General features: G+C 47.3%; 1 protein-coding gene across 4 annotated transcripts in view; it reads right to left on the reverse strand.

Annotated features, from left to right (window-relative positions):
* Positions 1-1,926: 1,926 nt before the first annotated feature.
* The window catches only part of SHISA6 (shisa family member 6), a 259,682-nt gene continuing 243,250 nt past the window's right edge, over positions 1,927-18,358 (reverse strand). For 2 of the 4 annotated variants that reach the window (XM_057536402.1, XM_007175299.2), the window contains 3 exons: positions 13,644-13,700; positions 9,687-9,839; positions 1,927-8,026 (listed from right to left, as the gene is read on the reverse strand). In XM_057536402.1, the coding sequence (XP_057392385.1) occupies positions 7,476-8,026; positions 9,687-9,839; positions 13,644-13,700 (761 nt within the window). In that variant the 3' untranslated portion in view covers positions 1,927-7,475. The remainder of the gene's footprint in view (positions 8,027-9,686; positions 9,840-13,643; positions 13,701-18,358) is intronic. The other 2 variants (XM_057536403.1, XM_057536401.1) reach the window with 1 other exon arrangement.

The following is an 18,358-nucleotide window of genomic DNA, read 5'->3' on the forward strand; positions in this document are numbered from 1 at the left end:
GAGGGAAGAACTGGGAGTTTGGAATTAGCAGATGCAAACTATCATATATAGGATGGATAAACAACAAGACCCTACTGTAGAGCACAGGGAACTATATTCAATATCCTGTGATAAACCATAATGGAAAAGAATATGAAAAAGAATGTATATATATGTATAACTGAATCACTTTGCTGTACAGCAGAAATTAACACAACATTGTAAATCAGCTGTACTTCAATAAAATAAATTTTTTTAAAAAGTGGATGTTTAAAAAAAAAAAAAAAAAGTGGATGTTTAGCCAATTTAAGAACCATGTTAAGCATGTTCAGAATTCCTTGACTCAAACCTCTTGACCATTTTTATATCAATTACACATTAGTCTTACCTATTCGGTAAGGAAGGTCTCCTGTGATTGTCTATGAGGAAACATATTGCTAGTCTAATCTGGCCATTCTGTGTATGTGTAAGCATTGTAATTAAATTGCACTTCTCTAAAAATAATTTTTTTTGCCAACTCAGAATTTTGTCTTCCTTTGGGTTTCCTTCCAATAATGAATATAGATTAATGAAGCTTTGCTATACTTGTAATGTGTGTGTGCTTGCTGTGTGTCATCATGGATTAGCGACACCACGACTTAGAGGTAATCCACTGTAATAATGATTGTTGTAGTGAGCAAAACAGGTTTCGGGATATGTGTGGTAATGTGTTACTATGTATTAGAATAGTAAACAGGTTTATAACTTTGTCCTAGGTAAAGAATGCCATTGGTAAGAGATAATAAAAAGATTTTTGAATATAAGCTCAACTCAGCCAAGGAGAAGGGTTTTTTTTTTTTTTTTTTTTTTAATTTATTTATTTATGGCTGTGTTGGGTCTTCGTTTCTGTGCGAGGGCTTTCTCTAGTTGCGGCAAGTGGAGGCCACTCTTCATCGCGGTGCGCGGGCCTCTCACTATCGCGGCCTGTCTTGTTGCGGAGCACAGGCTCCAGACGCGCAGGCTCAGTAATTGTGGCTCACAGGCCTAGTTGCTCCACGGCATGTGGGATCTTCCCAGACCAGGGCTAGAACCCGTGTCCCCTGCATTGGCAGGCAGACTCTCAACCACTGCGCCACCAGGGAAGCCCAGGAGAAGGGTTTTAATTACAAAGGAGCTGGGCAGTTGGTAAGAGAGTATGACTGACTGTGGATTCTAGGAACTATGGAGGTGCTGAAGCTGGCAGAAGGCCATGTCCTGTTTGGCAATACTTTGTTTGCTGAAGCAGAGCCCACCAGTATCTAGGTTATGGGGAAAATTCAGAAACACAGAACAACAGATGACCTTAGCAGCAAAAGTGAATATGGGCCAAAGGAAATAATATAAAAAAAACAAGTCCAGAGAAAGAGGTCTTGAGCAAGACTCCAAATCTAAATCAATCTTCATGGCACAACCTCATTCTCTGGTTAGAATGTCATGGCTATTTAACCACCTGTACTCTGGTCACCCGTGGCAACTGCAAGCACTAACTCTAAAACCAAACTAAGGCCTAATGTCCAAGAATAATAATGCTGGAGTAGATGAATATGGATACAAGGTTGTAACTTCTGATTCTGCTTTGAGTTGGTACACCTTATCCATTGGCACTTGTGCTAAGCCTACCTTCCTACATTCCTTTTGTTCACCATTTTTAAAGCATTATTAAAATCTAACTTGCATATCATACAATTCACCCATTGTAATATACAATTTGATGATTTTTAGTAAATTTATGCCATTGTGGGCATCACCATAATCCAGTTTTACAATGCTTCCATCACCCTAAAATCTTCCTCATTCCCATTTGCAGTCAATCTCTGTCTCTGCTCCCACCTCCAGTGATCTGCTACATCATTTTGTGATTTTTAGTTACCTTTAGCTTTGGCTCTGTGTTTGTAGAAGCAAGCATGTGGCTATTTTAAGAGACATAGGTTATGTTGAAACGGCTTTATTATTTTTTTAATCCATAAATATCTGTTACTGACAAAAGTGGAAAAATCCTTAAGACTAAATCTTACTAAAGTGATATCTGTTTACAGTACATACAGAATGTGCTTTGACAGGTAAGTAGAACAATGAGATTTGTACAGAAGCAGCAGTTACAGGAGCACTGCTCATCGTGAAGCTTACTTATGAGGAATGAAGAAACTGTGCAAAGGTACAGATAGAAAGGTACTTTTCATCAGTACTACCATATGTAATAAACATGGAATCCATAAATTGGGCTAATGCGTAAAAATGTTCATTAATCTCCCCTTAGGAAATTGTGTCCCCAAACTAAAAACATTACAGTAAGAATTGCTTTTTTTTAATTAGAGAATTTCAAGAATTCTTTACTACAAAATGTCTAGTTGAGTTATAGAACTAGAGGAATATTGCCACTACGAAGCAAATGAATGAGTCCTCCCAGGCAGTGGCATTCAAGGGTCACAGCGGAGTGGACAGCAAAGTTGAGCAGGGGTCTTCCTCTCCCTCAGGAGGGAGGGTATTAAGAAAACATATGACGTCATTTCTCTGACTGATGGATGGTTGATGTGTTTGTCGATTTACAAGATGGGTTCAATGATACTGGCTTGGACTCTCAATTCTTGCTTCTTCACAAGCTTTCACCGGGAGGATGACAGGGTCACAAGGAGGGGCTAGAAAGGTACTGGGATGGGGTGGGTGCCCACCTCTTAGCAGCCCAGGGGGGATGTCTCCTCCTCCTCCAGGTGAACGGAGCCCAGTGTCTGGGCTCGGTCTTCGGGACACAGGTTCTGGAGGGGGATATAACATCCACTGCCCCACAGGGGCTCTGCTGTGCATTCCCCTCTGTGGCTTGGAATGCGTTTCCAAGCTGCCCTCAGATACAAACTTCATGCCATTGTGGGCCAACCTCTGGACCTTTCTCCTCTAGCCTGTCCCCTCTCTGAAATCAGAACCACCTCCCTCCAGCTTTAAGGACCGCATCAAAATGAAAACTTCAGAATTCCCCAACGACACAGACACCTAAGATGATTTAGGTGTGTCTAGATGGGGGGGAATCCATGACACATGGTTGGTAACCCACTGAATGGGTAGGCTCTTACACCGTCAGACAGGAGAGCACCCCTGGGTGGCTGCGACCACAGGGCCCACCCCAGGTGCTGGAGAGGAGTCTGGTGGCTGCCTAGGGCATCTGAGGATGCCGCCGTGGGGCGGGTGGAATCGGATGCGTGCAGCCCAGTTGAGGAGGGGAGGAATGCAGAGAGGAGCGGGTGCCAATGGGGAATGGGAGCCCTACATGTAAGAGCGGCATGAAACTTCAGAACTCCTTTGCTCAAAGCCCCTCACTTTACAGATGGGAAACGGAGGCGCCGAGCGAGGACGTGGCTCGTCCTTGGTCACATGGCAAGACAGAGACAAAGCCAGGGCCGAAGCCATGTCTCCAAGAGCCTCAGCCCTGTGCTTTTTTCCTCCTGTAGTACGCTGCCTTCTGAAATCAAATATAGAGCCTAGGAAGACATAGCTTTCATATCGAATCTGTCACTAAAATGCTGCATTTATATATATATATATATAAATAGGAACCCTGAAAAACACTTCATTGAAACACAACGAGCTTCCTTGAAAATACTCCAGAGCCAAGTTTCCCAGGTTTGGGGAGGATGGTGGAGGAAGGTATGTGGGGGGAACAGAGCAGGTGCTTCCTAGGACCCAGGTCATTGGCAACCCTTGCAGATTACCTTGGGTCGGGTCCACAGTTGCCTGTGAATGGAATCTTGAGGCCAGAAGGCTGGTGGCAGACAAGATATCTCTGAAGAAAATGGATTGTTTGGTAGCAGGGTTATTGGAACGGATATTTCCCCATGCTTGGAGAGTCATGAGGCTCTCCAGTCTTTGGGGACAAAGAGGGATCTGTGACACACATAAGCAGGACAGGCACAAGTGAGATGGAACAGTGGCCAAGAGCCCTCAAAAAGGATATGAATCTTTGGCCAGAGCAGGAGCCTCTGGGCTAGCAATAGGCTGGGGCAGACGCTTCAGGGACATGCCAGCTGTAGGAACCAAAGCTGATCTTTGACCCATGAGGCCTCTGACAGAGCAGCTCCCATCCTTTATCTCGTAGGGGCAGGAGGTGAAGAATAAACCAATGAGGCCAACAGAGACCTGAAGAATGTCTCATTCTGGGACTGTTTTCATTGAGAGCTCTCATTTTAGAACCAGAAAGTAAAGCAGGACCAGGGAAAAGAAAGTATGGATGGAGAGAGGTAAATGGAAGAAAAGGGCAAGGCGGGGGAGATGAGAGGGAGGAAGGGCTGAATGGGTGTAGAAGACTGAGGTGAGTTTCCAGGTGGGAGAGTGGAAAGAGGGGAGAAGACGTTTGAATTAAGAGAAGGGTTGGAACTTTCTAGAAGGCAGACCCATCACCCAAGACACTGGGGAGCCCTGAGGGCAGAAGCCCATTTAGCGGGTTAAAGGAATTCATGGGAAAGCCTTTGTGACTTATGAGCTCACGGAGCCAGGAGTTCACTGGTGGAAGTGAGGCAGGAAAGGTGGAAGGACATGACAGATTGTGAGAGCTTCGCTGTCATTAAAGGCCAAGCAGATCAGCTAGAACCTTCAGGGCAGGAGAGAATCCATGCAGACCGCAGTGCATTCCCAGCAGAGCAATGGAAACTCACACAGAGAGCCGGGCAAGCAGAGGGAAACTTTGGGCTTTGGGCTTCCCTTGCTGGGGGAGGCGGGCTTCCATTGTCGGGGAAGGGCCAGCCCTTCCAAGTGTGGTAGTGGCCACCAGCCTGGTGAGGCTGGAAGTCAGGACATCTGGGTTCCAGCCCCAGAACCCTCTCTTATCTGCTACAAGAACTTGTCCGGTAACTTGGCTTTGCTTATTCTGCAAACATGGATGGCACGACCGATAAATGAGATACTGCTGTGTCCCAGTTAAGACATCATTGTGTGGATTTTGAAATGAGGGACTGAACTGGAGCAAGTTTGTAGACTTCTTTCTCTTATTTCCTTCCTTCCTTCCCTCCCTCACTCCTTCCAAACCCAAGGGTGAAGCAGAAGAATCATTTAAAAGAAGTAATGGTTCAGGTAGAATTTTTTGATCCGAGTGATACCAGAGGTTTTAAACTGGGCAGCAGGAATGCTGGGATGAGAAATGTTTTGGAATCAATCTATCAAACAACCCCTGAGACAGACACACAGGGCTGGGAGGAGCATCGTCCTGAGGGCTGGAGGACTTGGTGCTGAGATGATGCTTCAGACACAGAATGAAATCTGGTTTCTGGTTCAGATATATGTGTGTGCAGACACCCGGTGAGGGGATTCTCACCCACTCACGTCCTTTCCCCTCTGTCCCAGCAGGCAGCCTTCAAGGGGACTTCAAGGGCTGGATTAGAGAGCAGTGGGCAGAGGGGACCAGCTGTGACAGACACACGTTCATTTCCAGGAACAGTTGATTGCCTCCAGCCCAACCCTCTTAGCCTCACCTTCTGGACCAAAAAGTCTCATAAACCCTTAGGGACCAGCCCTTGAGAAGGTTTATGTGTTTGTAAGGAAGGAAAGCAGACTTATCCCTGTCCTCACAGCCTCACAGACCCAGTGACACTGCCCCATTGGGGACTTAAGGCCTGTGTCCCTCACCCCCAGCTCAATCCCCTCCTGATTCATGTGATAGTGAGCCTTGAGGGGAGGGGGGGAACAAGAGCTTTGGAATTCTTGAATAAGTAAGAGGAATCAGTCAATTGATTTCTCCGTGGATTAGATTAAAAATTCCCAGGTCTGACACTGGGGAGTTCTCCCTGCCCCGCCCCCCTTTTTAAAGGGCCATACATATTGTATGCGGAACTGGGGAATCTAAAAGCCCAGTTTAAGGTCTTTGCTTTTGGAGTCTGACTGTGGCGGCAGTCACATTTTTAGTATCATACCTTCACCCAATAGTCTGAAGCCGATTCCCCCAGCTCCAGCCCAGGGAGGTACCCTGGCTCTGAGAATGGGGGAGCCCCTTCTCTCCCCCACCCCAGGCTGTAGTCTCCAGGGAGTGGATGCTGCTTCGTTCACTGTCTGCTCTCCAGGTGGCTGTCATATCCTGCCCACCCCTCCCCAGGCTGGAGGCAGAGAAGAGATGGGCTGGCGGGGGCAGCCCCCCAATAGAGCTGAGGGCATGGATCTGCCTGGCGCCCAATGCCCCCTTCAGGGGAGCGACTGGGGAGCTACCCAGTTAACTCCCAGACCAATAGCCTGGAGTACCATTATTTGCGTCTGCTAATGGGTCTCTGTCCCTTTGATCCAAAGGAGGCACTGGTCTGTAGAAGCAGCAGCCGGGAGAGAGTCATGGGAGGTGGGGGAGGGGTGGGGAAACAGGCAGAGAGAGCAAGTTCTAAACAGAGAAGGGGCCAAGCAGGGGGGCAGTGATGGGGAGAGGGGAGCAGGCAAGGCGCAGGACAGCCACCTGGGGTCCTCCTTGGCTGGGGCTGAGCTGCCCCTCTATAGAAGCCAGAGCCTCTGTCCTGCCTGACGTGCGTGGTGGGAGCCCTGGGCGATGGGAATGGCGAGCCCCTGAGGCCCAGGGCGTCACAGTGGCCTCCCCACCTCCGCTCTCTGGCCAGGGGCAGACGCCTCTTGGGAGAAGAGCAGGGGAGGGGAAGGCAGGCCAGAGTGGCAGGTCACAGTTCAGACCTAGAGGCCTGGAGGAAGTGTGGAGATCACCAGGTTGCTGGGGAGGGCACCCCAGAAGTCCCTGCACCCCGTCCCTGCTCTCTTCTGGAAGGACTAGAGCAAAGCCCCAGCGAACCCAGGGGTGGAATCTAAGGCTGGGGGAGGGGCAGAGCCTTGTGGGCAGGGCAGCCAGCTGGAATGGGGCGGGGTTCCCACCCGTGGAGAGGCAGCTGAAGGAAGGGAACCCCTCCCTGTCCCGGGGCTTAGGGGAGGGGCACAGGGCCCCAGGGCGTCGGCGGAGGAAGGGCCACCCAGTGGGGACCAGAGAGTTCCAGCAGGCAGAAGAGAATCATTATTGTGCTTATGGACACAGCAGCTCCCTGGCTCTGAGAGAGCGAGCAGGCAGTTTTTAGGCACTAGAAGATTTCTGTGATGCGGTTTTAAGTAAATGAATGAGACCGAGTAGCCTATTCGGTCAGGGTCAGCCCGTTGACTGCACCCACTGGCCAATTCAAACCCAGGCAGCTTCGGGCCAGGGTCAGGCCAGGGTCTCCAGCACGGGGAGAGGGGATGTGGGACTGAAAGGGAGTTGGTGACAGTGGAGGTGGGGGGCGGGACTGGGGCTTAGCCCCGCTCCTCCCTCCCCTTCACTTCTTCTGGAAGAGTGAGGGTGATCGCTCTAGATCCCAGGTCCGAGCGCGCTGTGCCAGGCCACCGGCCATGTCCCAGGAGTACGGCTTTCCAGGCAAAGGCGGTGCACCCCCAGCTCCTACAGAGGGGTCGAGGGAAGGGAGCCATCCAGAGCCGGAAGCTCTGCTCCAGGCCCCTCTCGACCCCTGGCCTGCCTGCCCCGCCGGTCACACGGTCACTTCTGTCTTGCTGGCTGTGTAGCAGGTGTGGTGGCCTGGGATGTAGTGGAGCTGTTCCACGGTGTTGTGTCTGCGTGAGGCAAAGGCCTGGCGCCTGGCCGCCGTCTGGCTGTGGCCCAGGGTGGCACAGGAGTTACTGGACGCACTGGGATGGGAGTGCATCTTGGTCATGCGGTAGCGGTCCAGCACGGGCGTGGACACAAAGACATCCGTGTGCGAGATGGCCCGCGACAGGGACTGCTCGGGGAAGGCCGTCCGCTCCGGGGACAGCAGCGGGTCCTGGGAGTGCAGGCGCTCCGTGGAGAGCAGCTGCTCATCCGACAGGATGCGGTCGTAGGGCATGCAGAACTCATCCGGCAGGCTCCGCTCCAGGGACAGGACCCTGTCCTGCGACATGGCCCGGAGGGGCCGGCGGGGTCGCTCTCGCGGCAGCGGCTTCTGTTGGGACATCTGGATGACGTTGAGGGGGAGGGTGCCACGGGCGGCCAGGTCGGGCAGGTGCCGCCTTCTCATGTAATACTCGTCTGCCTCCCTGTCAGCTGTAGGGTAGAGAGACAGTGCGAGAAAGAAAGAGAGAGAGAGAGGAGTGAGCTGGGGCGACACTGTGACAGTGCAGCCAGGATGCAACTAGGATCCTGCAGCCCAGACAGGTAGAGGCTGTGCTTCTCCAGACCCCAGGGGTCTTGTTAAATGCAGAGTCTGATTCTAACCTAGCTCTGGGGTGGGTCTGAGAGTCCGCATCTCTAAGGAGCTCCCAGGCAACTCTGATGCCCCTCGTCCCTGGACCACCTTGAGTATCCGGGGTTAATGGACTCCCTTGAGGTCTCCAGGGAGTTCATGGCCGAATAGATGGCAAGCCCATGACCCTGAACTCCTGCTCTGGTGCTGCTCCTGCCACACCATGGTCCCAAAACAGAACAGCTCCCTGGGTCTCGCTGAAACACCCAAGGAGCAGCCGGCAGCTTTCTGATGAGGCTCAGAACCTCTCTCCAAGGAAGTTGGGCTGCAGAACCAGACTCCTGCTAGAATAAAGCAGAATGCTCCATCCAGGAGGCGCTTGTGAAAATCCTTACTGGTAACTTAGAAACATAGTAACACCTTCTCTGGAGTAACAGCCTATGCCTAGGAAGCCAACACATGGGCATCCAGCCCCCGCACAAGCACAGAATCAAGTCTACACGTGCTTCGCCTGTGCCCACAGCACGAGCAGGCCCGGACAATCCCATGTGTGCACCTCGTTCAGATGCTCCGCCCATCTCTCCATCCACGAGGCCCCCCCAGGCTCACCCTTGAACTCACCCAGGACATGCACAAGCCTTCTTTGCCCCACATTTCAGGAATGAGGCTTCCTACAGGCAGCCTTCCAGATCTCTGCAGAATGTGGGATTCCCATTTTTAGCCATAGAAACTCACTGTTCCACCTTGGCGGTGGCTGATATGGACTCATGGGCTGAACTTCTATCACAATAGGTTACCCTGTACTGTCAAGCACAGGCTCGGCCCTGTAGCTGGGTGGTCATCGAAATAGACTCATCGGGAAATGGAGGCAGAAGGTCCAGGGGTTGGAAAGCTGGAAGAGAAGACCTCTCCTGCCATGTACCTTCTTGACATTGTAACATCTGAAACCCATCAATCCCTAGAGCTCCCCAGACTCAAATGGCAGAGCTGGGACCATGGGATGTACTGGGCTCAACTCATGAAATGGGGTGTGTGTGTGGAATGGGGAGTCTCAGGTTCCCAAGGCGGTGTTAACGGGGTTAGGGAGGGAGCTGGTTTATGGGCCCTTCCACAGCCGGTCTCTGGGAAGAGTCTCAGAGAAAGCTCTGGCATTGAGAGCCTTTACTCCAAGACAGATAGAGAGCAAGGAAGGCCCAGGGTTTGAAGAAGGCAGGTGTGGGCTGAGGCTGGGGAAAGGCTTTCTCTTGTAGTTAACCTGGTACATGAGTTGAAGCACTGCTTCCCATGGGAATGTGGCTCTGAGGATCCCATGGCCTCCATTCTACTGAGGGAGAAGATGGAGTCACGCTCTAAAGAAGAAAAACAAGGGACTTGTCTGTTCTCTTCTACCGTGCTACACCTTGCTCTTTGTTCTTGGGTCCCCCCTCCCATGCCCTCAGGTGCACAGCAAGAGAGTGAGACACAGGAAGATGTTGTGGAGGCCCCAGAGGCAGACCCCAACCCCAGGAAAACCCCACTTACTTAGCCTCTTCAGGGATGAGTACTTGCTGGGATGGGTCTTCACTGCGGACTCGTAGGATGGGGGCAGGTGGGCCAAGTTCTGGAAGGAGCGGGAGAAGGAGAGGTCATAGGGCTCGGTGGCCGATGTCAGGATGTTGTTCATCCGAGGCTTCTCTGAAAAAGAAGGGAGGGGTCATGGCGTTAGTGGGGACAAAGGCTGGGGGGCAGGCAGGAAGGAAGCATTCAGGTTCCATCTCTCATCCCTGTCCTGCTTTCCTGGCCCCCTGTGCTAGGACACAGGTGATGCTGGTGACTCAGCCTCCCTCAGTGCTCAGCTTCAGTTGCCAACAGGCTGGGGGGCAGGTGCTTTTGGCTGCACTGGCCATGATGGCAGGTTACCCTTCCTTGAATGACAAACTCTTTCTGCCGGTATATCACTGGGCTGTCTGATGAAAATGTAAGCCCGATGGAGCTGAGTGGGGGGTGTCATAAAATCATCTATTTTGGTGTGAAGGTTCTATCCTTTCCCCAATAGCATTAGGCAGACTAGCTCTCAGGCTCAGAAAAAATCTGAGTTTGAAGGAGGTAGAGTGACCCATCTTGTCTGCATACCCATAGGACTGGGTCCAGGACCTAGCTCCACCAAGACTACAACCCACACTGTCCGCGAGGTCATTTCATCTCCCACACCACCCCTTCCACCTTTGGCTTCTCCAAGCCCTGCAACTGACAAGCCACTGTGAGCTACAAAGCCATTTCCTCTTGTTCCTGCTCCTTCCTCTGAAGCCCCCTTAGCCATCTCTGAGCTGCTGGAGGAAAGAATGTGGGCAAAATGCCTAGTACATCATTCTGTTTTTCTCCCTCCATCCCTCGAGATTACAAAGTCTAAGAGATAGAAGGGAGAGTTGTTCAGTGCCAGACCTGGGGGAAAGAAGTGGGGAAGACATGGAAGGAAAGAACAAAGAGAAGTGAGGTGAATGACTAATGAGGTGAATGAGTTGGGCTGGGCTCTGGGGGCCAGATTAGGAATAACACAGGAGTCGGGGGAAGAGGAGATGCAGGTATGGGTGCTGAGTGACCATGAAGATGGGGGACAAAAAGGAATAGAGATCCAAGGCAGGAAGACAAGCATGCCTTGGTGCTTGGCCGGCTTGAAGCACAGCCAGAAGTTAACAGGTATTGCTGGGAAAACAGTGGTACCATTCCCAGAAATGAGGCAGCTGGGTGGCTCTTGCATCATCCCTCCATCCTCTTGGGTTTGGGACATCCAAGAAAGGGCAGGCTCTAACTTTGGACAAATGTATCAGTGGTCTGTGTCTCCCTATGCCTCTTGGCAAAGAGGGTGCTGTGAACCGTGGGACAAAGAGAAGGACCCCTAGGCTTGGTCCAAGGGCAACCTCAATACAGGGAACTCCTGGCTTCTGTATCCCTTCCTGCCTTCACTGGTACCCCCAACACTGGGGATGGAACCAGGGGAGCCCAGCCAATGAGCTGGTGTTCGCGCCAGCTCAGTACATATGTGAGGCTGTGGGGGATGCTCTGCATCCCTGAGTGATCAGAACATGCTGTACTGAAAGAGCCTCCCTGGCACAGATCGGGACAGATACCAGGAAGTGGAGTGGGTAGGAAGCCGGGAGCATTGCTACCCAGAGCTGGGTAACAGCCACAGCCCCTTAGCTCTGGTTTCCTCACTTTTGGCCATGCTGGAGAAGAACGAGCTTCCCTCTGCCTGTTGGCATCATACTCCCACTGAGGGCATCACTCAGCTCACCCACTTCCAACTGCAACATTTCTGGGTGCTCTTACCCCTCACTGTTCTCCAAAACCTGCCACTGAGCCAAAGCCAGCCCTTCCCTGCTTTTTCCCTCCACCATGATTGCCCCTGCCCCCTTGCTCATGCTCTCTCTCCTATTGCAATGCCCTTCCTTATTCTTCCTCTATCCAGATTCTCCCTTCCCCCAAGACCCTTCACTATGACAACATCACATCTTTAAAGCCGAGAGTGATATCTGATCTTCAAGCCCCTATTGCTCTTCTGGTCAATACCACCCAGTTTAGTGTCTGTGTCGTCTCTAATCATTTGACTTGAGTTGGTCTTGCTGATCTCCAAAGATTGCAATCTCCTTGACAGCAGAAGTCTTGCTTTCCAATTTTTCTGATGCCTTCATAGTGCTTGGCCCAAAATAAGGATCCAATTAATGCTCATTTGCTAATCAAGTAGACACAGGCTGTCTCTTCTCTTGAGAGCTGCTCTGCCAGCTCCTGGGAAAAGTGTAACATCTAAGGGAGGAATGCAGAGAAAACTCTGCTTCCACTAGGCTACGAGCTGTTCAAGGACAGGGATCGGGTCTCATCTACTGTCATCTCCTCGCACCAGGTAGAAAAAGAAGACAGGAAGAAGAGGAGGGAAGAATGGTTCCTCCTTTTGTGTTCAGGGGCTGCACTTGTGTTGGCTTCTTCTGGGGAAAACCAGCTCATAGTTACTCTTTCAGAATGATACTGAGCAAGCAGAGCATTCTCGTTTGCCTTTTCTGGCTCCTCTCCTTGCTGCTGCTTCATCACCATGGGCATCCCCCAGGCTTTCTGCTCTGCCTTCTGCTTTTCTCTTTCAGCCTTCTTGCACAGATTGCCCCTACTCCCAAGGCTTCTGTTACTGCTTCCAAAGCATAACTTACATCTTCAGCTGTCATCTCCCTCCAGACTTCATGTCTGCATTTCTAACTGCCTGTTGAGTGGTTTTTCTTGCAAATCCTACAGTCATATCCGGCTCTCGATGTCCAGATCCAAGCTCACCATCAACAGCTCCATCCTCAGTACACTGGCTGCTTTCCTGATTCCTTAGATGGTGTGAATAAGACCCTCCATTCTTCTCATGGATCGTGGCTTTGCATTTTACTGATAATTGACTCTCATCAGCCATATTCAGTTAGTAACTAAGTTTTCCCAATTCTTTCTACAAAATGTTTCATATCTGAACCCTTCTTTCTCTCCCCACTGTCAACATCACCACTGATACCAGCTTCTTTTAACTGATCTCTCTGATTTCTCCCAGTTCTAATTTCTCCTAGGCCCCGAAACCTGAAACACCTTATTAAACTGTTGCTTTCATCATATATTTCCACTAGGAGCTGGAGGGGGACATCAAAATAGTCCACTTTTGTTCTCCGAATTATAATGCAGAAATAGAGCAGAGTCTGACATGAGAGGGGTAGGTCTCTCTGCCAGGTGAGCTGCAGAATTTATCTTTGTTTTGAGTTTCTCTCTCACTAGAATTTAATGGTGTTTTCATTATTTCACAGCAAAGACAGAAGAATGATGATAGCTCACAATTTACGTGGCTGTCATGTTCTATCAAGATTTGGGCATGTACCAAAAAATAGTTGTTCACTGCAGTTCCAAATGGTAAGCTGTGATCTGGTGGGAGGACGTTGAAACCTAAGAGGGAAACATGGTTTTGTAACCCATTGGCAATTTGCTGCCATGCCTGTGCTCTGCAACTTTCAGGTTCTTCCTCTGCTGGGAAGCTAAAGCTCAGGTCATCCAGTTGGGTTTTGAGTTTTATTAAATCTTAATTAGTTTGGGGAGCATCAGTAGAATTTTTCACATCTCATGTCATTCCTAAATGGTACCACAAGTAGCCTTGGGCAAAGGAGAGTGTTCACTCCTTGCTGTGGACACATGGAATTTATGGCTGCAAGAAGTGATCAAGGTTGCAAGTGAAATGCGTTAAGAAAGGGGCTTACACTTTCCCTTTCATGGCAGAAGATCACTCTGATATCGGAGACAGACACTAGGGGGACAATTGTCTAAAAGTGAGAGTGAGGCATTGTGGCCCTGGAGGAGGGCGGGTACCTGGCTCCTTACACCTTAGCTTCAATGAGCCAGTGACCATGTTTGATGCCATAATAGGCATCAGTAGTTAGGATGGGGCCACTTGGAATGAGGATGGAATGCAGAACGCTCTCAATCATCTCTCACCATGTGTAGGGGTCTGGGTAGCGCTGCTTAAAATCGGATGGTTATACTGATGATCACCTGAAAATCACAGAAAAAAATTTTTTTTAAAGAAGAGTTCAGGAATTCCGTGGTCTCTCCAACACAGAAGCACCTCTCTTGACTTCTACTATGCTTCTCTGAGTCAAAGGAAGCACTTCTAAAAAGCTCAGACCTTTGGCTACCCTAGAAATAGGGCAGGGTCCCTCCTCTGCTGTTTTTGTCTCTCTCCTTCTGCATTAGGGCTTCCTCTGTCACCATGATGACCCACCCACATCTGTGGATCTGGCTGACCAGCAATAGAGGCTTTGTTGGGGTGGAGGAGGAGAAGGATGGAGACTAGGGGACATTTGGCAAATACACATATGTGAGACAGAGAACTGGGCAGGGGAAATAGATCCGTTTTTTGGGAGGAGGGTGTTCAGGTATGGTTAGCCAGGAAGAGGATGCCGTAACTTAAGGTGCTTACACTTTATGGGACTTTGATTTGCCCCAGGTCTTTATACACAGGTATCTGGGTGCATCCTGAGATGTGGCAAGCTGACATGAACTGCCCACTGCCTGGGATCCAGAGTCCTGGGTTCTAGGCTCTGTCCTGCCTATAAGTAACACAGCCTGATATTTCAAAAGCACTGGTTTTAATTAATAATGCAAAAGTCCACATTGATTGAACAAGCCACAAAATTAATAGAGTCATAGTTGCTAAAGCCAGGAGTTCAAGGCATTCTAAGGGCTTCTAAAACTGAATGGTTTGGGTTACCACTAAAGCACAATTCAACATTGTATTATGGCTTCAATTTGACATTGTATTTTTGGTTTTTGTTGGCATGCATCTAATTTCAACTAAAGCAAGGGAAAGAGGAGGCATGAGGTCTTAGCTTTAGTTTTAAACCATGGGTCACAGCTCTGCCATCCTCTTAGGTCTAGGTCTGCTTCCATTTCCTGGATGAAACCATCTTTCCGACCTTTGGCATTATACCTTCTGGCTACTCATTCTTAAGCTCCTTCACTAGATCCCTTTTTCTCTTTTATTCTCTAAATACTAGTGCTCCGTAAGGCTCAGGTGTCTTCATGAAGACTTAGGCTCCACCTTCTTGCCCAAATTGATAGGTCTCAAGTCTACACCTCTAGCTTGAGATCCATGTGGTCTGCAGGGTTAGATTTTAAACTGCTTATGGTCATCCCTGTGAAATTCCTGCTCTTAGCCCAAACCATCATGTCCCAAAGTGAGCTCATCATTTTATTCTCCCGATGCTCAAGCTCTGTCCATGGTACTGACGTTCCATGGGCTTGGAAAGCGAAACTTCAGTCCTCATTCACCATTTCCCTCCCTTCATCCTCCGTATCCATCCAGTGAATCCCCAAATCCTCTTCCTATGACCTTATCCTAAATCCAGGCCCACAATGTATTTTTTTTTGTTCATATTTCTCTTAGTTCTAGTCTCTGGCCATTTCCAAGACAAATCATCCTGTGTGCTCCTACCAGACAAAATTTCCCATACCAGTGGAATCATTTATATCATTCCTTTGGTTCAGACCAGGGTCTTTAAATAGTCATGGACTCTATCCAGTGGGGTATAGGTTTGGGCGGTAAGCCAGCATTTCTCACATGAAGATATTCTCCCTTCCCAAAACAGAATATTAAGTTATATCCAGGGAAAAACTATTTGCCAAATGCTGAATCAGTTCTACCCTGGATCTGGATTTAAGCAAGAAGAGAGAATCCAGGAAGGGAGATAAAGGATAGATTTGTTCGGCTTGTCCTCCAGAGGCAAGGAGAAAACCAGTTTCATTGTTTTTTGTTGTTATTGTTATTTTTTGGTTTATTTGTTTTTAAACAATATGGCAGCATCAAATAAACAGTTGCAAGAAATGAGAGAACCCAAGTTAAATGGTGGCAGTTAGAAATACTTCTAATCTTCCTTTTCAGAATCTAGGTGTCACCAGGAAAGGGAGATGATTCAGGTTCATTTAATAATCCCTGGTAACCAACTATGGCCCAGGCTCTGTGCTAAACACTTTCACATTTATTTATTTATTTATTTAATCTTATTTTTTGACTGCATTGTGTCTTCATTGCTGCACGTGGGCTTTCTCTAGTTGCGGCAAGTGGGAGCTACTCTTTGTTGCAGTGTGTGGGCTTCTCATTGTGGTGGCTTCTCTTGTTGCAGAGCACGGGCTCTAGGCGCACGGGCTTCAGTTGTTGTGGCACATGGGCTCAGTAGTTGTGGCTCGCGGGCTCTAGAGCACAGGCTCAGTAGTTGTGGTGCACAGGCTTAGTTGCTCCGCGGCATGTGGGATCTTCCTGGACCAGGGCTCGAACCCGTGTCCTCTGCATTGGCAGGCAGATTCTTAACCACTGTGCCACCAGGGAAGTCCCTCACATACATTTTTTAAACTAATCTTTGCAATGATTTTCATTTGAATTTATATTATTGACCTACCGATTTCCAGACACTGCAAAAAACTCCTTAAATATCTTATTTGAAGTAATTCTTATAATTTTGTTTACAGATGAGTTTACAAACATGATAAATGTCTTGAATTTAGATATTTTGTTTACAAGTGCAGGGCTTTTCCTTTTGTTTGAACCTTACTTCAAATATTTTGCTAATATTCGATTTTTTTCATATACTGGCATTAAGGAAAAAAATTTAAAGTATAGAGGTGAAAAATTAAGCCATCTTAAAATAACCATTGTGGCATTTTGTTATATTTTCTTTTGTTTCCCTCCCCCTATACATTACTATGTGTATGTTTACATACACACACACACACACACGCACACTTAATATTGCAATGAATAACCATTTGCATTTTTCACTTTGCACAAATGAGAATCAGATTACAATGCTTAAAATGGAGAAAAATATGGTGATTTGATCCTCACACTTGTATGAAATAACAAATGCATAAGGTTATTCATTGTAGCATTTTTATAGTAGCAAAAGAAACAACCTAAATATTCATACCTATAGGTACATACACACACACAGATAAAGGTGTAGTTTCCACCTATGTAAATAAGCATATACTGCTTTTAATCTGTTTCCTGAATACTTAATGGACATGTCTTGAATATATTTTCATGTTTTGAAATAGTCTTTTATATGATTTCAAAATAGTCTTTTCTATAGAATAGTCCATTGTATATTTATATATATAGACATTCCCCTATTAGCCTATTAATGTGTATTTGGATTGTTTAAAAGTTCAATAAATGTACACCAAACAACCTTGAACACAGCTCTTTGTCCATGTCTTATTTCTTTAAGCAAATAACTAAAAGCAGCATTTCTTGGTCAGCACACTGCCAATTGCCTGGTGATGTGATGAGGTGGGTTAACGGATTTCCTCATACTGAACTATTCATCTATTCATAGGAAATACCTTACTTGGTTTTTGTGTCTTATTCTTTCATTACAACACTGGATCCCATTTGCATATATCTTATTTAATTCCTATGTATTCATAAAGAAAATTTGCATGTTTTGGTGCTAACATGGCAGGTTTTTGTATCAAGATAATGATTTTGTAAAATCAAGTGCATAGTGTTCACCCTTCTGTATGCCTTGAAACTATTAATAGAGCATATGAAAGATCTGTTCTTTGAAAGTTTGAAGGAAGGCAATAATAAAAATGCCTGGTATCTTTCGGGGAGTCCTTCGGTTTGCAGGGTGGTAGGGGGTTGGCTTGTTATTTCACTGACTGTACAACATCAACTTCGGGAGACAGATGTTGTTACCATCACCAATTTAGCATTAAGGAAACTGAGATTTGGAGAGGTTGAATAATTTGCCCAGCAGGTGAAGCTGGGATGCAAATCCAGGCAGGCTGGCACCTAGAACCTACATCCTTATGTATCCTGCCTGTCATAACTTGGCAACATTTTCCTTGCATATTGATTCATTCACATTTTCTAATTCTACCTTCAGTTTGTAATTTCTATTTTTCTTAAATCCATTGAACATTTGAAACTCTATTAGCTTAAAACTGTAACATACCCTCAAAAAACCTCTATATAGGAAATTAAATTCCTTTTCTCAGTCTTAATGTTCTGTGTTAATATTTTCTGGATTAGCAATTTATTTCCGTTATTCTTCTTTTTCAAACAACTGCCTCTTTACACATCAGGGTTTTTTTCCTCTTCAAATCATGATTTTATGCTTTCAGATTTGTTGATTCCTGCCTCCTAATTTTCTTTGGTTTGGTTTGTTATTCTTTTCTAATTTTTGAGCTTGAATCTTTAGTCCATTTATTTTTACTCTTTTCTGTCAACAACATCGGGTCTTTAGCTCTGAATTTGTCTCTGGCACAATCCCATGAGCATCAATATGCAATGTTCTTATTGCTGTTAAGTCCTAAATGATCTGTAATTACAGCCTTAATTTTCTCTCTGACCCAAGATTTTTGTAGAAGAGTGTTGTTAACTTTCAAAGTGTTTGGGTTTGTCAGTTTGAACTTTTGCCATTTTATTGTATTGCAGTCAGAAAACAGGGCCTGTACAATTTCTGCTTTGAGGAATTTATTGAGGTTTTCTTTTGGGGCCAATATATGATCAATATTTTGTGAATGTTTCATGAGTTATTAGAGAAAAGGTATTATTTTCTTCCCATAGAGTATAAGTTGACATATATCTATTAAATCAGATACATGAAATATATTATTCAGTTCCTCTCTATCCTAACTCATTCTTTGCC

This window comes from Balaenoptera acutorostrata, chromosome 20 (assembly GCF_949987535.1).
Source record: "Balaenoptera acutorostrata chromosome 20, mBalAcu1.1, whole genome shotgun sequence".
NCBI lineage: Eukaryota > Metazoa > Chordata > Mammalia > Artiodactyla > Balaenopteridae > Balaenoptera > Balaenoptera acutorostrata.